This window comes from Somniosus microcephalus, chromosome 11 (assembly GCF_052327205.1).
Source record: "Somniosus microcephalus isolate GS21.2 chromosome 11, FLI_Smic_1.0, whole genome shotgun sequence".
In the NCBI taxonomy this organism is placed as follows: Eukaryota; Metazoa; Chordata; class Chondrichthyes; order Squaliformes; family Somniosidae; genus Somniosus; species Somniosus microcephalus.
Genome location: NC_140997.1, coordinates 20346444 through 20366399, shown reverse-complemented (window position 1 = coordinate 20366399; position 19956 = coordinate 20346444). Strand labels below are relative to the sequence as shown.

General features: G+C 46.1%; 1 protein-coding gene across 2 annotated transcripts in view; it reads right to left on the bottom strand.

Moving 5' to 3' along the window:
* Positions 1–1464: 1464 nt before the first annotated feature.
* The window catches only part of sdk1a (sidekick cell adhesion molecule 1a), an 897759-nt gene continuing 879267 nt past the window's right edge, over positions 1465–19956 (bottom strand). For both annotated transcript variants that reach the window (XM_086000285.1, XM_086000286.1), the window contains 4 exons: positions 11394–11531; positions 8524–8644; positions 6656–6785; positions 1465–4062 (listed from right to left, as the gene is read on the bottom strand). In XM_086000285.1, coding sequence (XP_085856411.1) covers positions 3784–4062; positions 6656–6785; positions 8524–8644; positions 11394–11531 — 668 coding nt within the window. In that variant the 3' untranslated portion in view covers positions 1465–3783. The remainder of the gene's footprint in view (positions 4063–6655; positions 6786–8523; positions 8645–11393; positions 11532–19956) is intronic.

The following is a 19956-nucleotide window of genomic DNA, read 5'->3' as shown; positions in this document are numbered from 1 at the left end:
TCCACTTTGCTGAGGTCAGATCTCAATCTTTCATCTGTCTCAACTTATTTCATACTTCAATAGGATTTCATAAGGGGGTACAAATTCAGCTGTACAAAAAAGTATCTTAAAAATACACATTCATATACATATTGCTAGCAAAACATGTACCAGTCATGTCCTTTACAAAGTACCAAATAAACTTATTGAAAAAATAAAAATGCAAATGCAGACATTCTGATTAAAGCAATATTCATATGGCTTGAGAGTGCATTCAAAGTGTGCTGGGGTAGTGTTTCCTTTGTTCCTCGGATGACACTGGGATCGGCATCATCCAAATGCTACATGATACCAGTGGAGGGTAATCTATATAAAAATAAACCAACAGTGTCCTCCAGGTCTCATGCGTTTTTCCACAGCAGTTTAATCTGAATCGATTTTTTCCTCTGGACCAACCGCTAAATACAGCTCCCACCAAAAGTAATGGATTTGTATTCAAAAACACAAATACCTACAGTCCTCCACCAGTCAACTGAAAATAACTCTTGTATTTCTCAAGAAGAAAAATCTGCCTTGTTTACATGGTGCCAAAGAGCACTACCACAAGGTAGAATCTGTTCACTTATCACTGTTGATTCTTACAGAAATAATATCTTGCATTCAGACCAACATTAGTAATATTTGCACAACAGCTAAAGGGATTTTGGAGTCTTTTTCAGGCAGCTTAAAGAGATTGGAAAGATCCCACAATCTTGAGGGAATTCTGTAACCTGTTTTGCACTGCAGTGTTGTGGACACTGGAAATCTTTCAAATTACACCAGGTGACACTGAGAAATAGTCCCTCACCGTAATAAGCTGAAAGGTCACAAACCCTTTACAGTGAGTTTCTTCCTACTGGTGAACAAAATCTTTATAGAGTGTTATCACCCGAAGGAAATTGTGCCCACCCTATCCTTCATCTAAAAGAGCGAGCAATACTTACAAACCCACTGGGAAATATATGGAGTTTGGGAAATAAGATTTTAAAGATATAATTATTTTGTGTTTTTATTTAAATTGTCCAAATTAATTTGAATAGTAAAGAAACACTATTGTAAGTAGAAAATGTATATCATAAAGTGTATACAAAATCATTGAACATGGTAAAATATAAAAATAGTGATAAATATATAAGAAAGCAAAATGCTTTATATGTTACAATAAATACGTTTTGCTATTTATATTCTGTATGAGTAATTATAGATATACTGAAGGTTTTAGTGCAAACTGTGCTGTAAATGCACTTTAGTGACACTGTTTATCTTGCTTCTAGTATTATAATGCACTGGGTTGGACATTGTACTTCATTGGTTATAAAGGCAGACTGATCGACTGAAAAGTGCTCCTAATAAAGCTCAAAATACAGTAAAATTAGCTAGATACATTTAAATAATATAAAATATCGCAAACACATTCTAGTGGTTAACTCCAGATTCAAGTTCAAATGTGTTGAGTGTGAGTTTAATGACATGATTGTGGAACAGAACTAACACTCATTTCAAATGTCATTAAGTATTACCTTCATTAAAAGTGCCCTTTCTCACAGTCAGAAAAAATAATCACGTTTCCACAAATAATTTTTTCCCCTTAAATGTTTTTCTAAAAAAATAACTACACAATTCATGGTCACGGCTTACTTAGTTAATAATACATTCTATAGGTGCTTCACTTTTTTAGCGTGTATGATGATGGATATTGTTAGTGTTGTAAGTTTGTGGTCAGGAACATGGGACAGTCTCGCCTCAGCATATTCACTTTGGATAGAAAGCCAGAGTCTGGCGACAAGAAATTAAATCCGAGGGCTGGTGGAAGTCAGATTAGCACATTATTTAGTTGCTGAGGTGAGAGTTTAGTGTTTGTCGAGGCATATACAGTTTAAATTCTTTTAAAATTATAATTTAAGAAATAAAAGAAATTAAAAGAATACAACACATTTGGCAAGAGTGCACTCTGTGTAATAAAATACAACTTATATTACGAAATGCTAGCACATCCAAATTTGAAAGGAGCTCGGTCTTTGTTCGATTTGTTGAAAATATGATAAACTTGTGTTCGAGGACTAAAGCTTTGAGGGTCAGCTGACTCCAAGAGGAAATCACAGGCGACGATCCATTTTTCATATTTTTGTTTCCCCCCCCCCCGCTCTTTATAGCTGTTCCTGCTACTGCTCTATGCTCCTTAAGCAGGAGTAGTCTGGGCCACTGCCTTTTTCATAACTGCTCCAGAACTGCCTCAAGTGGACGAATGCTTTCAGGGTATGGGATAGCTCTAGCCATTGTTCTCCCGCTCAGTACCACTCTCTACCATCACAGTCAAGCTTCATCTGCAACCTGCTTGGCAAGTGTTGGAACATGCCAATAGACCTGCCATACCGAGAGATCCAATACCAGCTGAAGACAGGGAGACAGATCGAGGGCAAGTGATTGGGAGTCAGATACTGTACCTCTATATAGTATAGACTATACTATAAGTGGGCCGTGTAAAAAGAGGAGCTTTTTAGTTCTGAAGTTATTGAAGTGACACACTGGTGCTTACAGGTAGGGCTCACAGACAGTTCTCGAGAAAGCTCATTTATGAAGGTTGGTAAAAAAAAAATCCTGTAATAAATTAAAAATTTCAAGGTGAAAAGTGGTTAGTGCTGACAGGCAGACAGATGGACGGACGGAGAGACGGACAGCCCATAAAATTCATTGCACTACTAGCATCCTGAGAATAAAAACCGAGCTGAACTAAGTGCAATTCTGAGACTTAATCGTGTTCACTCATACTAAAGGAAACCCACTTTAATAGTTTGTGACCTCTCAAACTGCCCAGAGTTATAAGTGGGATGGCCATCGATCCTTTTCGTTTCTTGTATTCTTTCTGTTTTGTGATACTTTTCATATATTCTCGACCAGCAAGTTAACCCTCTCCCCTCGCTACTGCTTACATTTTCTAAAGAATTAGGAGCATATTCAGAAACTTTTTCTAAGAGTTAGAAAATTTAAATGTTTCCATTTCTTTCAGTTATTTTGTTGTTGGTGGTACTGTAGGTTTGACTTATTTCACAGTTAAGGTACCCAGTACTGAAGTTACGATGAAATTACAAGGCGATGATAAAAGCTGCCTGAAACATGCCCTTTTGTGCAGTGGTGACATCAGCAGCCCCTGTAGTTTACCGGAGCACGAAGTAACTCTGTTTAATCTCTGTCTTTCTGTGGACTAGTAGGGGTTACGGGGATCGGGTGGGATATGTGTCGGTGCAGGCTCGATGGGCCGAAATGGCCTCTATCTGCACTGTGGGGTTTCTGTGTGATTCTGTGTGTGTGACTGTAAGGCCAGCTTTATGCTGTGTTTTCTTTTGGCAGGAACTGACTGTCAGACAGAAGAAGCCTTAATTCCAATTGTCTGGGCTGGTTCCACACCAAGTTTAAAAAATAATTTGTTTTGTGATAAATTTTAATGCTTCCAAGATAAGGGATATGGGGCAGGGGGCACCACCATTTTTTTTAAACGTTGGAATTAAGGACGAGAAAAAATGTCCATAGAATCTACTATATTTCTCATTCAAACGAATGGAATGCAGATTTTATAAACACCACTGCTGTATTGGTATAATCAAGTTACCAACATGTAAAAGGCACTTTTTAGGCAGCTTTGGAGATGACAATTTCCATTAGACTGCTTTCTTCCACACTGTGATTGTGAGTCACTTCATCTGGCACGTTGGTCCATCGAGTGAAGGAATATTTCAGGAATTGTCTTACGTTGTTCACAACGGATTATTACACAAAGGAAGAAAACCCGGTCACAGGAGTCCTTGATCCTGAGGCAGGCTGCCCTGTGGGCGTGTAGGCACCCCCTGTGCTCTGTGTCGTGATCACAGTTGGATAGTACGGCTCCTGCTCGCCATCTGTGCATTCCTCGTAAGTGTAGGCTGAAGCTCTCGGAAGCCCCTTTGGCTGTCTCTTCCACGAGTTGTAGTAGGTGGGATCGCTCATATAGTGGTTCACAAATGAGTGTGTGCTTTTTGGCAATTCACCTTCATAATCACTGTCAGTGGCCTGTAAAAGGAGTAACATTTTATAGTTTTTGTTTTGTCCCTAGTTTTGTAAGTAACTTTATTTTTACCCCTCAAGTACATCAAATACCCTGTGATGATGAGTGGGCTGGTGATCTGATGTAATGGCCGCTGCCAATGTCATTACTCACCCAACCTCTTGGAGTTACAGCAGAACAAAAATACAAGGATGGACGATTATGTTTTGGGGTCTTTTTTGCCCTTCTCCTAAATATTTTGGCTTCTATATTTTAGATTACTCTCATAGATGTTTTTATAGCTAGTCACTGCCTCAAGTATCTTCAGTGGCTGTGATAACTTGGTACATTTTGGTAATGTGCCCAGGATAACAAAGAGAAAACCTTTCCTTAACATTTTCTCTGGTAACGGAATCTACCCTGTAACGTCACAGGATCTCTCTCACATCTTCGAAAAGCAGCCGAGCACCAAACACCAGATCAGGTTTTAACTTTAACTAGTGCGTAAATTTCTTAAACAGATGAACAACTGAATAAGCAGCAGTAATTTAACACATATATCTGTACAGTAGATATTCTACTGAACTAGTTTCTAGAAAGGAAAGTAATAAATGCTTGCAATTTCAGTGCTAAACTATTAGTTTATAGTTAGCCTTTATACACTGTGAGAGCTAACTGGGCTGATCTATCTCACCGCAAGTTTCAAACTGACTCAATCGGGTAGATTTTCGTCTTCGGCGTTTGGCATTAAGTATCGCTTGGGTACAGCACTGAGAGGAAAATCAGACAGGGAGAATCGCTGCCCGCAACAGAACCTGTCAGACTTTCCTTCTGTTATCTATGCTGCATCAGGCAATGCTCTGTGTCTTGGCAATGATGACCAAAATCTATCCCAATGATTTAAAAATACCCGCTCAATAAATACTCCCCCAACAAAAGTAAGGGTTGTGATACACATAACTGAGCAAATCACACTATGTCTTTGTTTGAATGTGGCTTGGCTTCAATATATATGCGCAGAGACCAAAGTGAAAAAAAACACTTGCAACACTTTAAAAAAAATTATTCTTGGGATGTGGACGTTGCCGACAAGGCCAGCATTTATTGCCCATCCCTAGTTGCCCTTGAGAAGGTGGTGGTGGGCCATTGGCTGGGGACATGATTTTTAAACTGCTTCAGTATTATGACTGAGTTAAGAGATCGCTACTACAAATAAACTAGACAAAAATGCTTCATTTTGTCACACGGCCCTCCAATTTTCTCTTAGCCCTAATCAAGAAGTACCTGGCCTTTGCTCAAAGTTTTCCTGACGCTACACCCTAGTTACGAAGTCACTAGGTATGAAGCTGCACTTTAACATTCCATGGCACAGCGCACTGGAAAACCAAGATACGGGGCTGGATTTTCCCTGCGGAGGTGGGATGGTGGGGGGAGAGCTGGTTGACGGTTTCCTACCTACTGTCAATCTTTGCTATTTTGACAGTGGACCCGCCTCCAAACCCACACTCTGATAGCCGGCAAAATCCAGCCCACCGTGTCATGGAGCCATTATATTGATTTATTTTTGCAGCAATTTTCCCCAGTAATTTTTCTGCCACCCCACCCCCCTTGTCTTCTAACACCACTTACTTGTTGCTAGGATATGGTTCGCTTCCACAACCTCTTCAAAGCAGTGATTCTTCATGTGTGAACCTATATAGAGTGCGCGTCAGCAGGGAATTTGACCGCTAGGCCCAATCCGGCCCTCATTTGATGTCCATGCACTTCCAGCAGGGCCTGGATGATTTTCCACACCCGAGCCCAGGAGTGCACGAGCTGACTGCAGGATCCTGACAGCTGCCAAGGCTGAGCTCAGTTAACTCAGCACAAACTGGGGATTGAACCTGGGACTTTCCCGTTCTGTATGGCTCAGTTACCGACTGTCTTAACCGGCTGAGCAATTGGGGAATTTATTAAAACTTTTAGTGATAACAGTTCCTCCCCAAAATGCTGTCGCTGTTTTGATTCTCGAAGCCGTTTGTGCCCAAGTATTATTAAATTAAAAGTAAATTAAATTAAAGCTCTTTCAAAGAACTGACACAGGCATGATGGGCCGAATGGCCTCCTTCTGTACTGTATAATTTTGTGATGGGACAGGGTATAGGATAGTGTAGAGAAGGTATGGGATAGGGGACAGAAGGTGTGGGAAATGGAGTATGGGATGGTGACAAGGGGAACAGAGAGTATGGGATAGGGCTATGGGGGAAGAGTAGGGAAGTGGGACTACTTGGATAGCTCTTTTAAAGAACCGGCATAAGCACAATGGGCCAAATGGCCTCCTTCTGTGCTGTATGATTCTATTTTATTAAACTCCAGTGACAAGGTGGAGTCGGGTAAATTCCTTGATCGGTATTTCAGCAGCCTCGGAGGTACCTGTAGGAGAGTTGGACTAGTAATTACCCCCTTTCTCCCTACAAAACCTATAAGTTGCAGCAGTTTGGCACACAAAGCAGAAGTACATAGCACCATGCATCCGAGGGCAAGAGTAACAGCCCAGCAGAGTGACTGCCCCTTCACTGGCCGGGCAGTGGTATGTAGGTCCCAGGGGATATAAGATTAAACAGAGGAATGGGCGCTTACCTCTGACTCTGATATTTCAGTGGGTTTCTCTGTCAGAGTGGTGCTTTCTGTCAGCACAATTCCATTGTAGTTATTACATAAATCCTCATCAGAATAGCGTAACCCTCCTGGGCTGGGCCTGGGTGGGAACCTGGCAACACAGTGAGAGAGAAAAAAATTAGGAATATTAACACCTCCTAGTCAACGGTTATTTTATGTAATCATAATAAGCAGATTCCTTTAAAATACAATTTCAGGTCTAAAGACCAACTTTTTTGCTGTGATTGATGTTAAGTGGTCACTATGGACAAGGATTGTTTAAGGTTGGTACCACTGTAAATAATAAATGATACATAAATGATACATAAATGATGCTTGCAGTAAATTAAAAAAATACTACCTGCCTGAGAGTAACGTGACAAACCTAATTAGCAGACTATTTAAACCCAGGAAGGTCAAACTCCCTGTGAAAGGCTACAATTTAGGGCTGAAGGATGTGTTTGTACTGCAATTTGAGAAGCGACGCTAAAGTTGCAGTATAAATCTGAGTCAGGTCTTGACCAGACTCTGGAGAGAAGCAGGGGAACATCCCCTGGAGGAGTTCATCTCATATGCTTTGGATCTGATCGTGCATGGAGAAAAATTCCAGTGCGTTGTCAAACTAGGTTTAAAAAGTGCTTCAAAATAAAAACAGAAAATGCTGGGAACATTCAGCAGGTCAGGCAGCATCTGTGGAGAGAGAAAGAGTTAACGTTTCAGGTCGAAGACCTACCGTCAAAACTGCTGCCTGACCTGATGAGTATTTCCAGCATCCGCAGTATTTTGCTTTTGTTTCAACGCCTTGGGCAGTTTTTAAATCTACCTGAAGCCAAGTTAAATGTTTAGACACTGCAGAGAGTCTTAACTGCATTTTCTAAATACTGAAATGTTACTTATTGGAAGAGAAGCTCAGCACGAGTATAATCATTGTGGAAACTGCAGTATAAATGCAGCACTAAGCACACACGGAGCCCAGCTGTGATCTGGGGGTAGATTTTCCTCAAGCTGTCGGGAAGGAGGCGGGACTTCAACTTTCGGGTTTTAGTCCCGCCTACATTGACGTCCGGCCAATCCGCGCGATTTTCCCTTGATTGACCTTGTTGAGCCCGCCCAGCGGGCTCAGCAGGCCAATTAAGGGCCACCCGGCAACAGGTGACGTCACAGACTGCAATTTCATCTGTCAAGAGTTTTTGACAGATGAAAAATCAGTGTTTCACAGCTGTTTGAAGCTGTCAAACACTGACAGTCTGACTTCTAACCTGAGTCCTTCTACACAGACTCGGTTAGAACTGTCACCGGCAATGAAAGCTGAAGGCTGTCACTTTTGACAGCTCGCAGCCATTTTGCTTTCAGTGCCGGCTGAGTGATGGATTCCCGAAACCTGGAGGAAGAAAGGCTGTTAAGGTAAGTGCAGGTAATTTAAACTTCTTTACACACTTTAGACACACCAAACACACTTACCTTTGCACTTATGCACCCATCACTCACCTGAACACCGACATCGCGACCCCTCCAAGTCCTTCAACCCGATGGCCCGCCTGCTCTAACCTGGCGTGGTTTGGAGCCGTCGGGAATCCCACACGACACCCCTCAAAATAGAGATTAGGCTAAAAACTGCCTGTTAACTACCTGTTAACAGGCAGTTAATTGGCACTAATCCCTTCCCGCCTTGGGTCGGCGGGTCCCAGTGCGGGGCGGGTATCCGCCTCCTGTGAAACTTACGCGGAGGCCAGTTTTGGGCGGGATGGTGTCGGGACCCCCGAATTCGGGATTTCCCCCCCCCCCCCCAACACGCCTGAAACCCCGCCTCACGGGTCAATGAAAATCTACCCCCTGGTGTCAGTCCTTACCTGGTGCCGTTCTTCTTACAGAAATTGCTCTTAACAGTCAGGTGTCTGCTGTTCAGTTCCAGTGCAGTAAACCCTCCGTTATCTAAGGTGAGAGTTTCTTCCACATTTGTACTATTTTTACCTAAATCACAAAATAGCTACAGTAAATAAAGCACGGAGGTGCTTGCTGCTGTCATACACACTTGAGGGCTAGATTTATGGCCCATTGATAGTTAATGGGCAGAAAATCTAGCCTTTGGTTCCTGTTGTAGTGCAGATTTAAACTTGTGTGGTTTTGTGCAACAACAGATGCTACTGGAAATAAAACATAAGGTTCAAGTAAAGGTAAGGAGTTGAAGCTTAAAGTCTTTTTATCCCTTAAAATAAAAGCAAATAGAAAGGCACATTGATCTAAAGATTTTTTTTAAACTACTTGTGGGCAATGTTGATAGTGAATCAGATGATACACCGTTTATAATGACAGGGCCATTATACAGGTTGCACAATATATTATTCTGTCACTAAAAGGAGCTGTTTTTAAGCTGGCCACATTCAAAGCCACAAAGTCCAATTGTTGTAAGTAATCACAACCTGAGGTCAGTCAGAGTTTTATTTGCTGTTTGCTTGAGAATGGCAGTTTCTTGTAAACTTGCAGTCCATGCTCAGAAAAAGCCCCACAAAATGACTGCCTTTCTTTTCTTTATTTTAAAATACTTTTGACACTTTCAACTAACTGTAGCAGAATCTCTCAATGTTGTATATAGATAGATTGATGTACATGGAGTACAAATATCAGAAAATGGGAGATATGGTAAATTAATTCTGTGCATCATCAGACACCATAAGTGAAGGCAAAGTTACAATCCAACAACAACTTGCAGTCTTATAGTGCCTTGCAGAGGGTCAGGGGATGCAAGCAGGAAGTGGGAGAGAAATTAAGTGAGGTGGCTGAAAGCACAGTCAAATTGGAGGCTTTTGAAGGAGGGAAGAGAGATAGCAAGGTGCTGTCAGACTGCAGGTGTGTAGTGGGTCAAAGATACTGGAGCAGGGGAGAGGAGGACACACGATAGACCAGAGACAGAACAGCAGAGTGTGGAAGCTGGGTGTAGAGTTGGAGAAGATTGGACAAATATGGGGAACAGGTATTTTGAATATGATATTCTTGGGGACTGGAAGCCAATGAGGAGAGTGAGGAATAGTGCAAATATAGGACTTGGTAGGGATAGGATAGCAACAGTAGGTTCCTGGATTAATTGCAGCTTATATAAGGTACAGCCTGGTATGTAGGTAAGGAAGCACTGGAGAAATCCAGTGGGTAAGGTAGGGACATAGGTAGATGCCGCTGTAAAAGTGGAAGCAGGCGATTTTGGTGCTGGATTGGATGCAGGATTTCAAGCTCCGATCAGGGCTGAGCAGGATGTTTTGGTTATGCTCATTGGGTTCAGCCTCAGTGAATATTTTCTGCCGGAGCCTGAAAGTTCAGGCTCCACTACAACTGGACAGCACAGTGACAAAGGGAGTCAAGAGCAGTGCCAGAGGGGTAAAGTTGGGTGTTGTTGTCATAAATATGGAAGGTGCTTCCAGATAATGCCACTAAGGGGCAGTGCGTAACTGAGGAATATCAGGGTGCCAAGGACAGAGCTGTAGGGCATGCCAGGGGTAACTATGCAAACAGAGGAGGAGATATACTAATTCTATTAGCACAGGTAGGAGTGGAACAATGGTAGAGCAATGTCACAAAGACCAGAGAGGAGAGGCGGTGGAGAAGGATAGAGTGACTAACTGTTGACATCCATGGAGAAGTCGAATGCTGTTGTTTGTATCACATGGTCTTGATGCAGTGGGTAGGATGGAAACTAAACTCAAAGGCCTAGAAATTCGGTGGGCTGCGCCACCAGTTAGCGCCTAAAGAGGGCACTCAGTGGCTTTAGCGCCACTGGCCACGCCTCTCGCGATATTTAGCGGGACGCTAATGGCGGCATTAGCCTGTAGCGCTGCGCCGCCACCGATGACGTCATCGGTGTGCGCAGCGCCCCGCTACCGCCCCGATCGCGATATTTGGTCGCCCCCCCCGCTGTAACACCGGTCGCGATTTGCGACCGGTTCACGGGGCCTACCTGTGGCGGTAGTGGCGCAAATTAAGGTGGAGGTGCGGGGCGGCCATTTTTTTCGGTGGCCGTCTGCCAGCACCTCCTCGCGTCGCCGTCCCCGGCCTCCTGATTTCCCCCCCCCCCCCCCCGGGCAGTGCCGGCTGTGTCCTGAGAGCCCGGCACTTCTCCTCGGTGCCGGGCTCTTTTGCCGGTACTCGCGATCGGTCATTGCGCTGGTGCAGGCCCCTCCCCCTTAAGAAGGGGAGGAAGGCCTGCAGTACCGCAGCACGCCGTGTCGCAGCGTGTGGCGCTGCGGCATGTTGCGCTGCGATATTCAGTTTCAGCGCCCCAAGAGGGACGCGGGGCGCCTCGAGCAGCACCCCGCGTCCCTCTTGGGGCGCTCAAACTGAATTTCCGGCGGGCGCAAGCGGCTCCGTTCGCAGAGGTAATTCCGGCGCCCAGGCGAGCTTGGCGCCCCGGAATTTCTAGGCCAAAGGATTCAAACACCAGGTGAGTTGGGTTATGATGATGCTTTTGAGGACTTTTAAAGAGGAAGGGGAGGTTAGAAATGGATGTTAGTTAGAGAGGATAGAGGGGCTGAGGGTGACCAATGTCTACTAGACTTTGGTATTGTGTACAGACAGTGAGACTATCCAAATGTCAAGATGTGCATTAATTGTGCACTGATAATTGAATAACAAATGATTATATGTGAGATGTTTGCACTTTTGAATTTTTCAATTTAAAAACAATAGCACAGATTAAAATGATTACAATACTATATGGTACTGAATATCTTACCAGTGTTGTTCTTGTACTTCTTGCTCTGTCCGTGTAGGATCAGCCCAAACACCATGAGCAGAATGAGAATAAGGCTGCAGAGTGCCATCACCACCAGGAACCACCACTCTTCATAAAATGGAGGATTTCCCAGCTGAGCTGTAAGAAAATCCACAGCAAACATCGAGATATAAGTAACTGTTATCTAACATGAAATATCTCCACCACTCCTTGATTTCTGCAGCCAGCCATTCACCTCCCTGCATTTTTTCACAGCAAGCAGTCAGAGGGACTGTGTGCAATATAGACAGGTCAAAGAATTGCAAATTCACAACATGGCTCACATGCTCCACATGTTGCAGCTTGCATGCTACACTACCTTGAACATAGGAACAGGAGTAGGCCATTTAGCCCCTCATGCCTGTTCTGCCATTCAATGAGATCATGGCTGCTTTGTGACCTAGCTCCATATACCTGCCTTTGCCCCATATCCCTTAATACCTTTAGTTAACAAAAATCTATCAATCAGATTTAAAATTAACAATTAACCTAGCATCAACTGCTGTTTGCAGAAGAGAGTTCCAAACTTCTACCACTCTTTGCGTTTAGAAGTGTTTCTTAACTTCACTCCTGAAAGGCCTGGCTCTAACTTTTAGGCTATGTTCCCCAGTATTAATTAGACTCCCCAACCAGTGAAAATAGTTTCTCCATATCTACCCTATCAGTTCCCCTTAGTATCTTGATAACTTCGATAAGATCACCCCTTAACCTTCTAAATTTCAGGGAATACAGCCCTAGTTTGTGTCCAGGTATCATTCTGGTAAATCTACGGGTCACTCCCTCCAAGGCCAATATAACCTTCCTAAGGTGCGGTGCCCAGAACTGAACACAGTACTCCAGGCGTGGTCTAACAAGGGCTTTGTATAACTGAAGCATAACCTCTACCCCCTTGCTTTCTGGTCCTCTAGATGTAAAGGCCAGCACTCATTAGCCTTTTGGATTATTTTCTGTACCTGTCCATGAATTTCAATGATCGATGTACATGGACCCCTAAGACTCTTCGGACCTCCACTGTTTCTAGCGTTTCGCCATTTAGAAAGCACTCTGATCTAGCCTTTTTAGGTCCAAAGTGGATAACCTCACACTTGCCTATATCGAAATCCATTTGCCACAGTTTTGCCCATTCACTTAATCTATTAATATCTTTGTAATTTTATGCTTCCATCTACACTGCTTACAATGCCACCTATCTTTGTGTCATCGGCAAACTTGGATATGTGGCTCTCTATCCCGTCATCTAAGTCGTTAATAAATATGGTGAATAGTTGAGACCCCAACACAGATGCCTGTGGGACGCCCCTAGTCACATCCTGCCAATTAGAGTACATGCCCATTATCCCTACTCTCTGTCTCCTGCCGCTCAGCCTATTTCTTAACCAGGTCAATAATTTGCCTTCAATTCCATGAGCTTCAACTTTAGCTAACAGTCTCTTATGATGGACTTTATCGAATGCCTTCTGGCAGTCCATATAGATAACATTCCCCTGTCCACTATTTTAGTCGCCTCTTCAAAAAATGTAATCAGGTTCGTCAGGCATGACCTACCCTTTACAAATCCATGATCAACTGAAAAGTTTCAAGGTGTTCAATCACTCTATCCTTAATTAGAGACTCTAGTAATTTCCCAACAACAGATGCTAGGCGAACTAGTCTATAATTCCCTGGTTTCCCTCTCTCACCTTTCTTAAATAGCGGAGTGACATGTGCAATTTTCCAATCTAAAGGAACGGTCCTGAATCGAGAGAACTTTGGAAGATTATAGTTAGGGAATCTGCAAGGTTCTCACCTGCTTCCTTTAAAACCCTGGATGGAAACCATCTGGTCCTGGAGATATGTTACTCTATTTTCTTCATTACTGTTATTTTGCTTACGTTAATTTTGGTGAGTCCCTGTCCCTGATTCAATATGCTGTGTGTCAGCTGTGGCTCAGTGGATAGCACACTTGCCTCTCAGTCAGAAGCTAGGCTGACACTCCAGTACAGTGCTGAGGGAGTGCTGTACTGTCGGAGGTGCCGTCTTTCAGATGAGACGTTAAACCGAGGCCCTGTCTGCTCTCTCAGGTGGACGTAAAAGATCCCATGGCACTATTTTGAAAAAGAGCAGGGGAGTTATCCCTGGTGTCCTGGCCAATATTTATCCCTCAACCAACATAACAAAAACAGATGTTGTGGTCATTATCACATTGCTGTTTGTGGGACCTTGCTGTGTGCAAATTGGCTGCCGCGTTTCCCACATTACAACAGTGACTCCACTTCTTCATTGGCTGTAGAGTGCTTTGAGACGTCCGATGGTCGTGAAAGGTGCTATATAAATGCAAGTCTTTCTTTCTTTAGTTTCCTTGGGATGTCCGGCACTCTATCCTCTTCCTCTACTGTAATTACTGATGCAAAGTAACTAGTAACTACAGTTAGCCTAACATCAGTAGTAGGGAAAATGCTAGAGTCTATTACAAAGGATGTGATAACAGGACACTTAGAAAATATCAACGGGATTAGACAAAGTCAACATGGATTTTTGAAAGGGAAATCGTGTCTGACAAACCTTCTGGAGTTCTTTGAGGATGTAACCAGTGGAGTAGACAAAGGGGAACTGGTAGATGTGGTGTATTTGGATATTCAGAAGGCCTTCGATAAGGTCCCACACAAGAGGCTGGTGAACAAAATTAGGGCACATGGAATTGGGGGGTAATATACTAGCATGGATTGAGAATTGGTTAACAGACAGAAAACAAAGAGTAGGGATAAACGGGTCTTTTTCAGGATGGCAGGCTGTGACTAGTGGGGTACTGCAAGGATCGGTGCTTGGGCCCCAGCTATTCACAATCTATATCAATGATTTGGATGAGGGGACTAAATGTAACATTTCCAAATTTGCTGATGATACAAAGCTAGGTGGCAGTGTCAGTTGTGAAGATGATGTGAAAAGGCTTCAAGGGGATCTCGACAGGCTCAGTGAGTGGGCGAGAACATGGCAGATGGAATATAATGTGGATAAATGTGAGGTTATTCACTTTGGAAGAAAAAACAGAAAGGCAGAGTATTTCCTAAATGGTGAAAGATTGGGGAATGCAGATGCTCAAAGGGACCTGGGTGTCCTTGTACATGAGTCACTGAAAGTGAATGTGCAGGTGCAGCAAGCCATTAGGAAGGCAAATGGTATGCTGGCCTTCATTACAAGAGGATTTGAGTACAGGAGTAAAGAAGTCTTACTCCAATTATATAGAGCCTTGGTGAGACCACACCTGGAGTACTGTGTACAATTTTGGTCTCCTTACTTAAGGAAGGATATACTTGCCATAGAGGGAGTGCAACGAAGGTTCACGAGATTGATTCCTGGGATGACGGGACTGTCGTATGAGAAGAGATTGAGTAAACTAGGCCTGTTATTCTCTTGAATTCAGAAGAATGAGAGGGGATCTCATTGAAGCATACAAAATTATTACAGGGCTTGATAGGGTGGATGCTGGGAGAATGTTTCCCTTGACTGGGGAGTCTAGAACCAGGGGACACAGCCTCAGGATAAAGGGTAGGCCATTCAGGACTGAGATGAGAAGAAATTTCTTCACACAGAGGGTGGTGAATCTTTGGAATTCTCTACCCCAGAGGGCTGTGGAGGCTGTCATTGGGTATATTCAAAACAGAAGTCGATAGATCTCTGACAAGTAAGGGCATCAAGGGATATGGTGATAGGGCCGGTGAATGGAGTTGAGGCAGAAGATCAGCCATGATCTCATTGAATGGCGGAGGTTCGAAGGGCCGAATGGCCTACTCCTGCTCCTATTTCTTATGTTCTTATGTCTAATCTCTGCAGTTATGTATTCTGCCACTTCACAGCTGCTACCAGGGGCCCTATATATAACTCCCACTACAATCTTAAATCCTTTTCTATTCCTTAATTATACGCATAGTCTTCAATGCCTGCTTACCTTTCGTTATATCCTCTTATCATGGATGTAATTTCATCCTTAATCACCATGACTACTCCGCCCCTTCTACCAGTTTCCCTATCCTTCCTGCAGACCTTATAATCTGGTATATTTAGTTCCCAGTCCCGACAGTCTTGCAGCCATGTCTCAGTAATAGCTACCATGACGTACCCTCATGAAGTTGAATTTGCGCTTGCAATTCATTCAATTTGTTCCTTATACGCCGTGTGTTTGTATAAAGAATGCTTATTTGGGCCACACACCCTAATCTGTCCCAATGTTTTTCTCACACATTCCTTATTTCTCTCTCCTGATTTAATTACTTTACATCTTTTAGTTTTCCCTTTACCTGTGGTGCCTAAAGCATAATTTCTGATGATTACTGTACTCTTTTCTCTTTTGTTTGTCTTAGAATTGTTATTTATACTACCTTTCCACCTAAGCCCTCCCCCGCATTTACTAGTTTAAAGTCCTTGTAGCCGCCCTATTGATTCTTTCCGCAAGGACCCTGGTCTCAGCCCGGTTCAGGTGGAGCTTGCCCTAACGGTACAGTTCCTTCCGGTCCCATAAAACTGAACCCTTCTTTCCCACACCATTCTTTCAGCCACATGCTCACCTCCCTAATCTGCATGCCAATTTACACGTGGCTCGGGTAATAAACCAGAGATTATGGCCTAGAAATTCAGTATCGCCACGTTTGGGGTGCTACAGTCGAGCGTGCACTAAATTTAGCGCCCGGCGCAACTTAGCGCCACCTTCACCGAAATTGAGTTGCATCACCTCAAGAGGTTGCTGCTGCGCTAAAGCAGGCGGTGCACGACTATCCTAAGGCGCTAAGCCGGCGAGCCGAGGCGCTACCACCGAGGGCAGGCGAAGCGCAGGTACGGCGAGTTAGCGACTGCAGGCAGACACGCTGGCGCCGGTCACCTCTTAAAGGGGGAGGGTCGATTTGGCTTGCAGCCATGCCCTGCACATTGGAGCCTTGATTCTAGGCCTGGGCAGACCTGCTGCGACATCGTTACGCCTACGACCATGGAGAAGGCCAGGGAGCGAGCGCAGCGCTTCAGTGAGGGGGCCCTGAAGGTTCTGGTTGGTGCAGTGGAGCGCAGGCGACCTATCCTCTTTCCTGACAGTGGCAGGAGGCCGCTGCCCAGCGAATATAGAAAAGCTTGGAGGGAGGTGGCACACAGAGTGACCTCCAGCAGCATGGTCCCTAGGACCCCAACGCAATGCAGGAAGAAGTTCAACGACCTCACTCGGGTTGTCAGGGTGAGTACCCTTTCCAGTATCCTCTTCATCCCTGCATGTGCACCTCACTTTATGGCCAAAGGGTCTTGAAAGCCCCAATGCCCAGCCCTCATCCAACACCTATGGGACTCTCATGAAAATCACATGCACATTCACCACTTTACACACTGTCAGGGCTATTCGACCATGGGAGGCAGTGCAGGCAAGATCAGGGCTACACAGTCAGGGCTATTCTACCATGGGAAGCAGTGCAGGCAAGATCAGGGCTTCACACTGTCAGGGCTATTCCACCATGGGAGGCAGTGCAGGCAAGATCAGGGCTTCACACTGTACTCAGAGCCCGTCCTTTCTCTTGCAGGGCAAGCTGGCCCACAATAGGAGGCAGCAGCAACGGACCGGGGGAAGCCGTCCTGAACTTAAAGACCTCAGCGATCTGCAGCAGCGAGTGGAACGGATTATGGCAGGCCGGCTGATTGGCCCCGTCGCCACTGGAGATGCCAACCCCGTTCTGGACAGCAATGGTAAGGTCATCACCTTTTTGACCTCTGTCTTTCCACTTGTGCCTGACACCAGCATCCTTTGCCACTATCGAACCAATGCAGTGCATTGCAGCACTCATGCCTCCCTCGCTGCCGCCCTGTCCTCACACTAAAGCAACTCTTGTACCTCCCTGCTTTCAGATGCTGATTCGCCAGGTGAGGAGGCGGGCCCTCAAGCTGGCACTGTGAGTGAATCGGAAGGCGAGGAGGAGGAAGAGGAAGCCGGAACATCAGTGCCATCCTCAGCCGAGGCAGCCCATGGCCATGATGGGGACACGTCTTCCCTGGAGGGGAGCAGGGGGCAAGGGTCTGAGGAGGGTGAAGCTCCGGGGCCCAGCGGGCTGCAGCAACGCGGGGGGGGGGGGGGGCGGGGGGGGGAGTAGGGAAGCTTGGCAGCCTTCTCCCCGGAGGGTGAGTGTGGCCTCCAGTCCTGCTACAGTGAGCGCAGAGGAGGTGCGGCTCCTTGGTGAAATGGGCGCCCAGGCGGAGCGCAGGCACACTGAGCTCATGGCTGCAGTGGCAAGGATGCCTGACTCCATAGAGTCACTGGCAAGGAGTGTACAGGAATTCGGGGCAGCACAGGCCAGGAGTCTGCAGGACTTCGGGGCAGCACTAGCAAGGAGTCTGCAGGACTTCGGTGCAGCACACGCAGCTTCCAGCCAACTACTTAGTCGTGCCATTAAGTCACTGGCTGGTCTGATGCAGACACAGATCAGGGCTACGCGAGCACCTACTGCTGCCATCCTCGCTGGATCAGCCAGGATTCGCCGGGGCCCTCGCTGCGCCGCAGCAGGCCAACAGTCTGTGCTTCAGCAGATTGCTACGCATGCTTCAGTGCTGCCCCGTGTGAGTGCCAGCGTTCCTGCTGCCAACACTGTCACTCCTCCACTGCAGCTGCCACCACCCGTAGGACAGACTGCTGCCGCCCAAGCAGAGTTGGAGCAGTCAGCAGCCGGGCCCTCCTGGCCCAGAGCTGGTCCAGGCCGTCCCCCAAGGGCATCTGCCGACTCACTATCTGACCCTCAGCAGCCTTCCCCCAGCCTTGCTGCAGCCACTGGGGTCCCATTGCGGAGGAGCTGCAGGGCAGGAAGAGGCCAATCTCGCAAGCGAGGCAGATCACCCTCGCAGGCCAAAAAGTAGGAGGTGTGGCAAAATGTTGTGTTTCTTTTTTGTGAAGGCCGAGGATCATGGTCATTTTTGTTTAACTCTTTTGTTCATTGTCTCCAGGTTGTGAGAGCCAGTTATGTGTCTGACTGTTTTTTGGGGGGTTTCTCTGTATTTGTTTGTCATGCGGGAAGGGCACAGAGTTTGTTAAATAAATAATTGTCTTTATTCAGATTGTGCATGTGTGGTAAACCACTGTTTGTATTCCTGTTTGTCCTGTTTGTATTCCACTGTGTACATGCCTGGACATGCCTCGGCTGACTCCTCCCACAGGTCCTAGTATAAAGGTGACTGCTCCCCAGCCCTTTGTATCCTGGACCGGTCGACCACGCGAGGCAGACCTCCATTCTGTTGTTAATAAAAGCCTTTAGTTACTCTTCTAACTCTCAGTCTTTTATGAGTAATTGATAGCGCATCAATTTTATTCACCCCTTGTTTAAAATTGAGTCCGGCGGGATGAAGTGTATTAAAAGTTAGTGTATTGGAGTCTCTCCGGAGGTCTTGTCTGCCGCTGTGATCGGCGTGGCGACGGCAGGGGTAGTGAAGCTTCCGGCGTCGAGTCCAGCGTAGGCTGTGGCACAGGCGTGTCGTCCTCGTAGATGTCGAGCGGGTCGCGGGGCCCAGGCCTGCCGTCTGCTGGGGCTGGATATCGGATCGTGGGGGGGGGGGGGGTGGTAGTGGGTAGTGGGTTACTGCGGCCCCCGAGGGTGCAAGGTCTCTTATGGAGACTGTGTCCTCCCGCCCGTCCGGGTATGCGATGTAAGCATACTGGGGGTTGGCGTGGAGGAGGTCGACCCTCTCGACCAGGGGGTCCGTTTTATGGGTCCTCACGTGTCTTCTCAGTAGGACCGGCCCTGGGGACGTCAGCCATGGCGGTAGCGATGTCCCCGATGTGGACTTCCTTGGGAAGACAAACATTTTCTCATGAGGGGTGGCGTTAGTGGCAGTGCAGAGCAGTGACCGAATAGAGTGGAGCGCATCGGGGAGCACATCCTGCCAGCGGGAGGTTGGAAGGCCCCTAGACTTTAAGGCTAGCAGGACGGCCTTCCAAACTGTCGCATTTTCTCTTTCCACCTGTCCGTTCCCCCGGGGGTTGTAACTGGTGGTCCTGCTTGTGGCAATACCCCTAGTTAGCAGGTACTGACGGAGTTCGTCGCTCATAAACGATGAGCCCCGGTCGCTATGGATATAGCTGGGGAAGCCGAACAGGGTGAAGAGGTTGTTCAGACATTTAATGACCGTGGCACTGGTCATGTCCGGGCAGGGGAAGGCGAACGGGAAACGGGAGTACTCATCAATAATATTGAGGAAGTACACATTGCGGTCGGAGGAGGGGAGAGGCCCTTTAAAATCAACGCTCAGGCGCTCGAAGGGGCGAGTGGCTTTTATCAGGTGGGCCCTGTCTGGTCTATAAAAGTGCGGTTTGCACTCAGCGCAGACTTGGCAGTTCCTGGTCATGGTCCTGACCTCCTCAATAGAGTAAGGCAGTTTGCGGGCCTTGATGAGGTGGAAGAACCTAGTGACCCCCGGGTGGCAGAGGTCATTGTGGAGGGCCCGCAGTCTATCGATCTGCGCGCTGGCGCAGGTGCCACGCGATAGCGCATCCGGGGGTTCATTTAGCTTCCCGGGCCGGTACAAGATCTCGTAG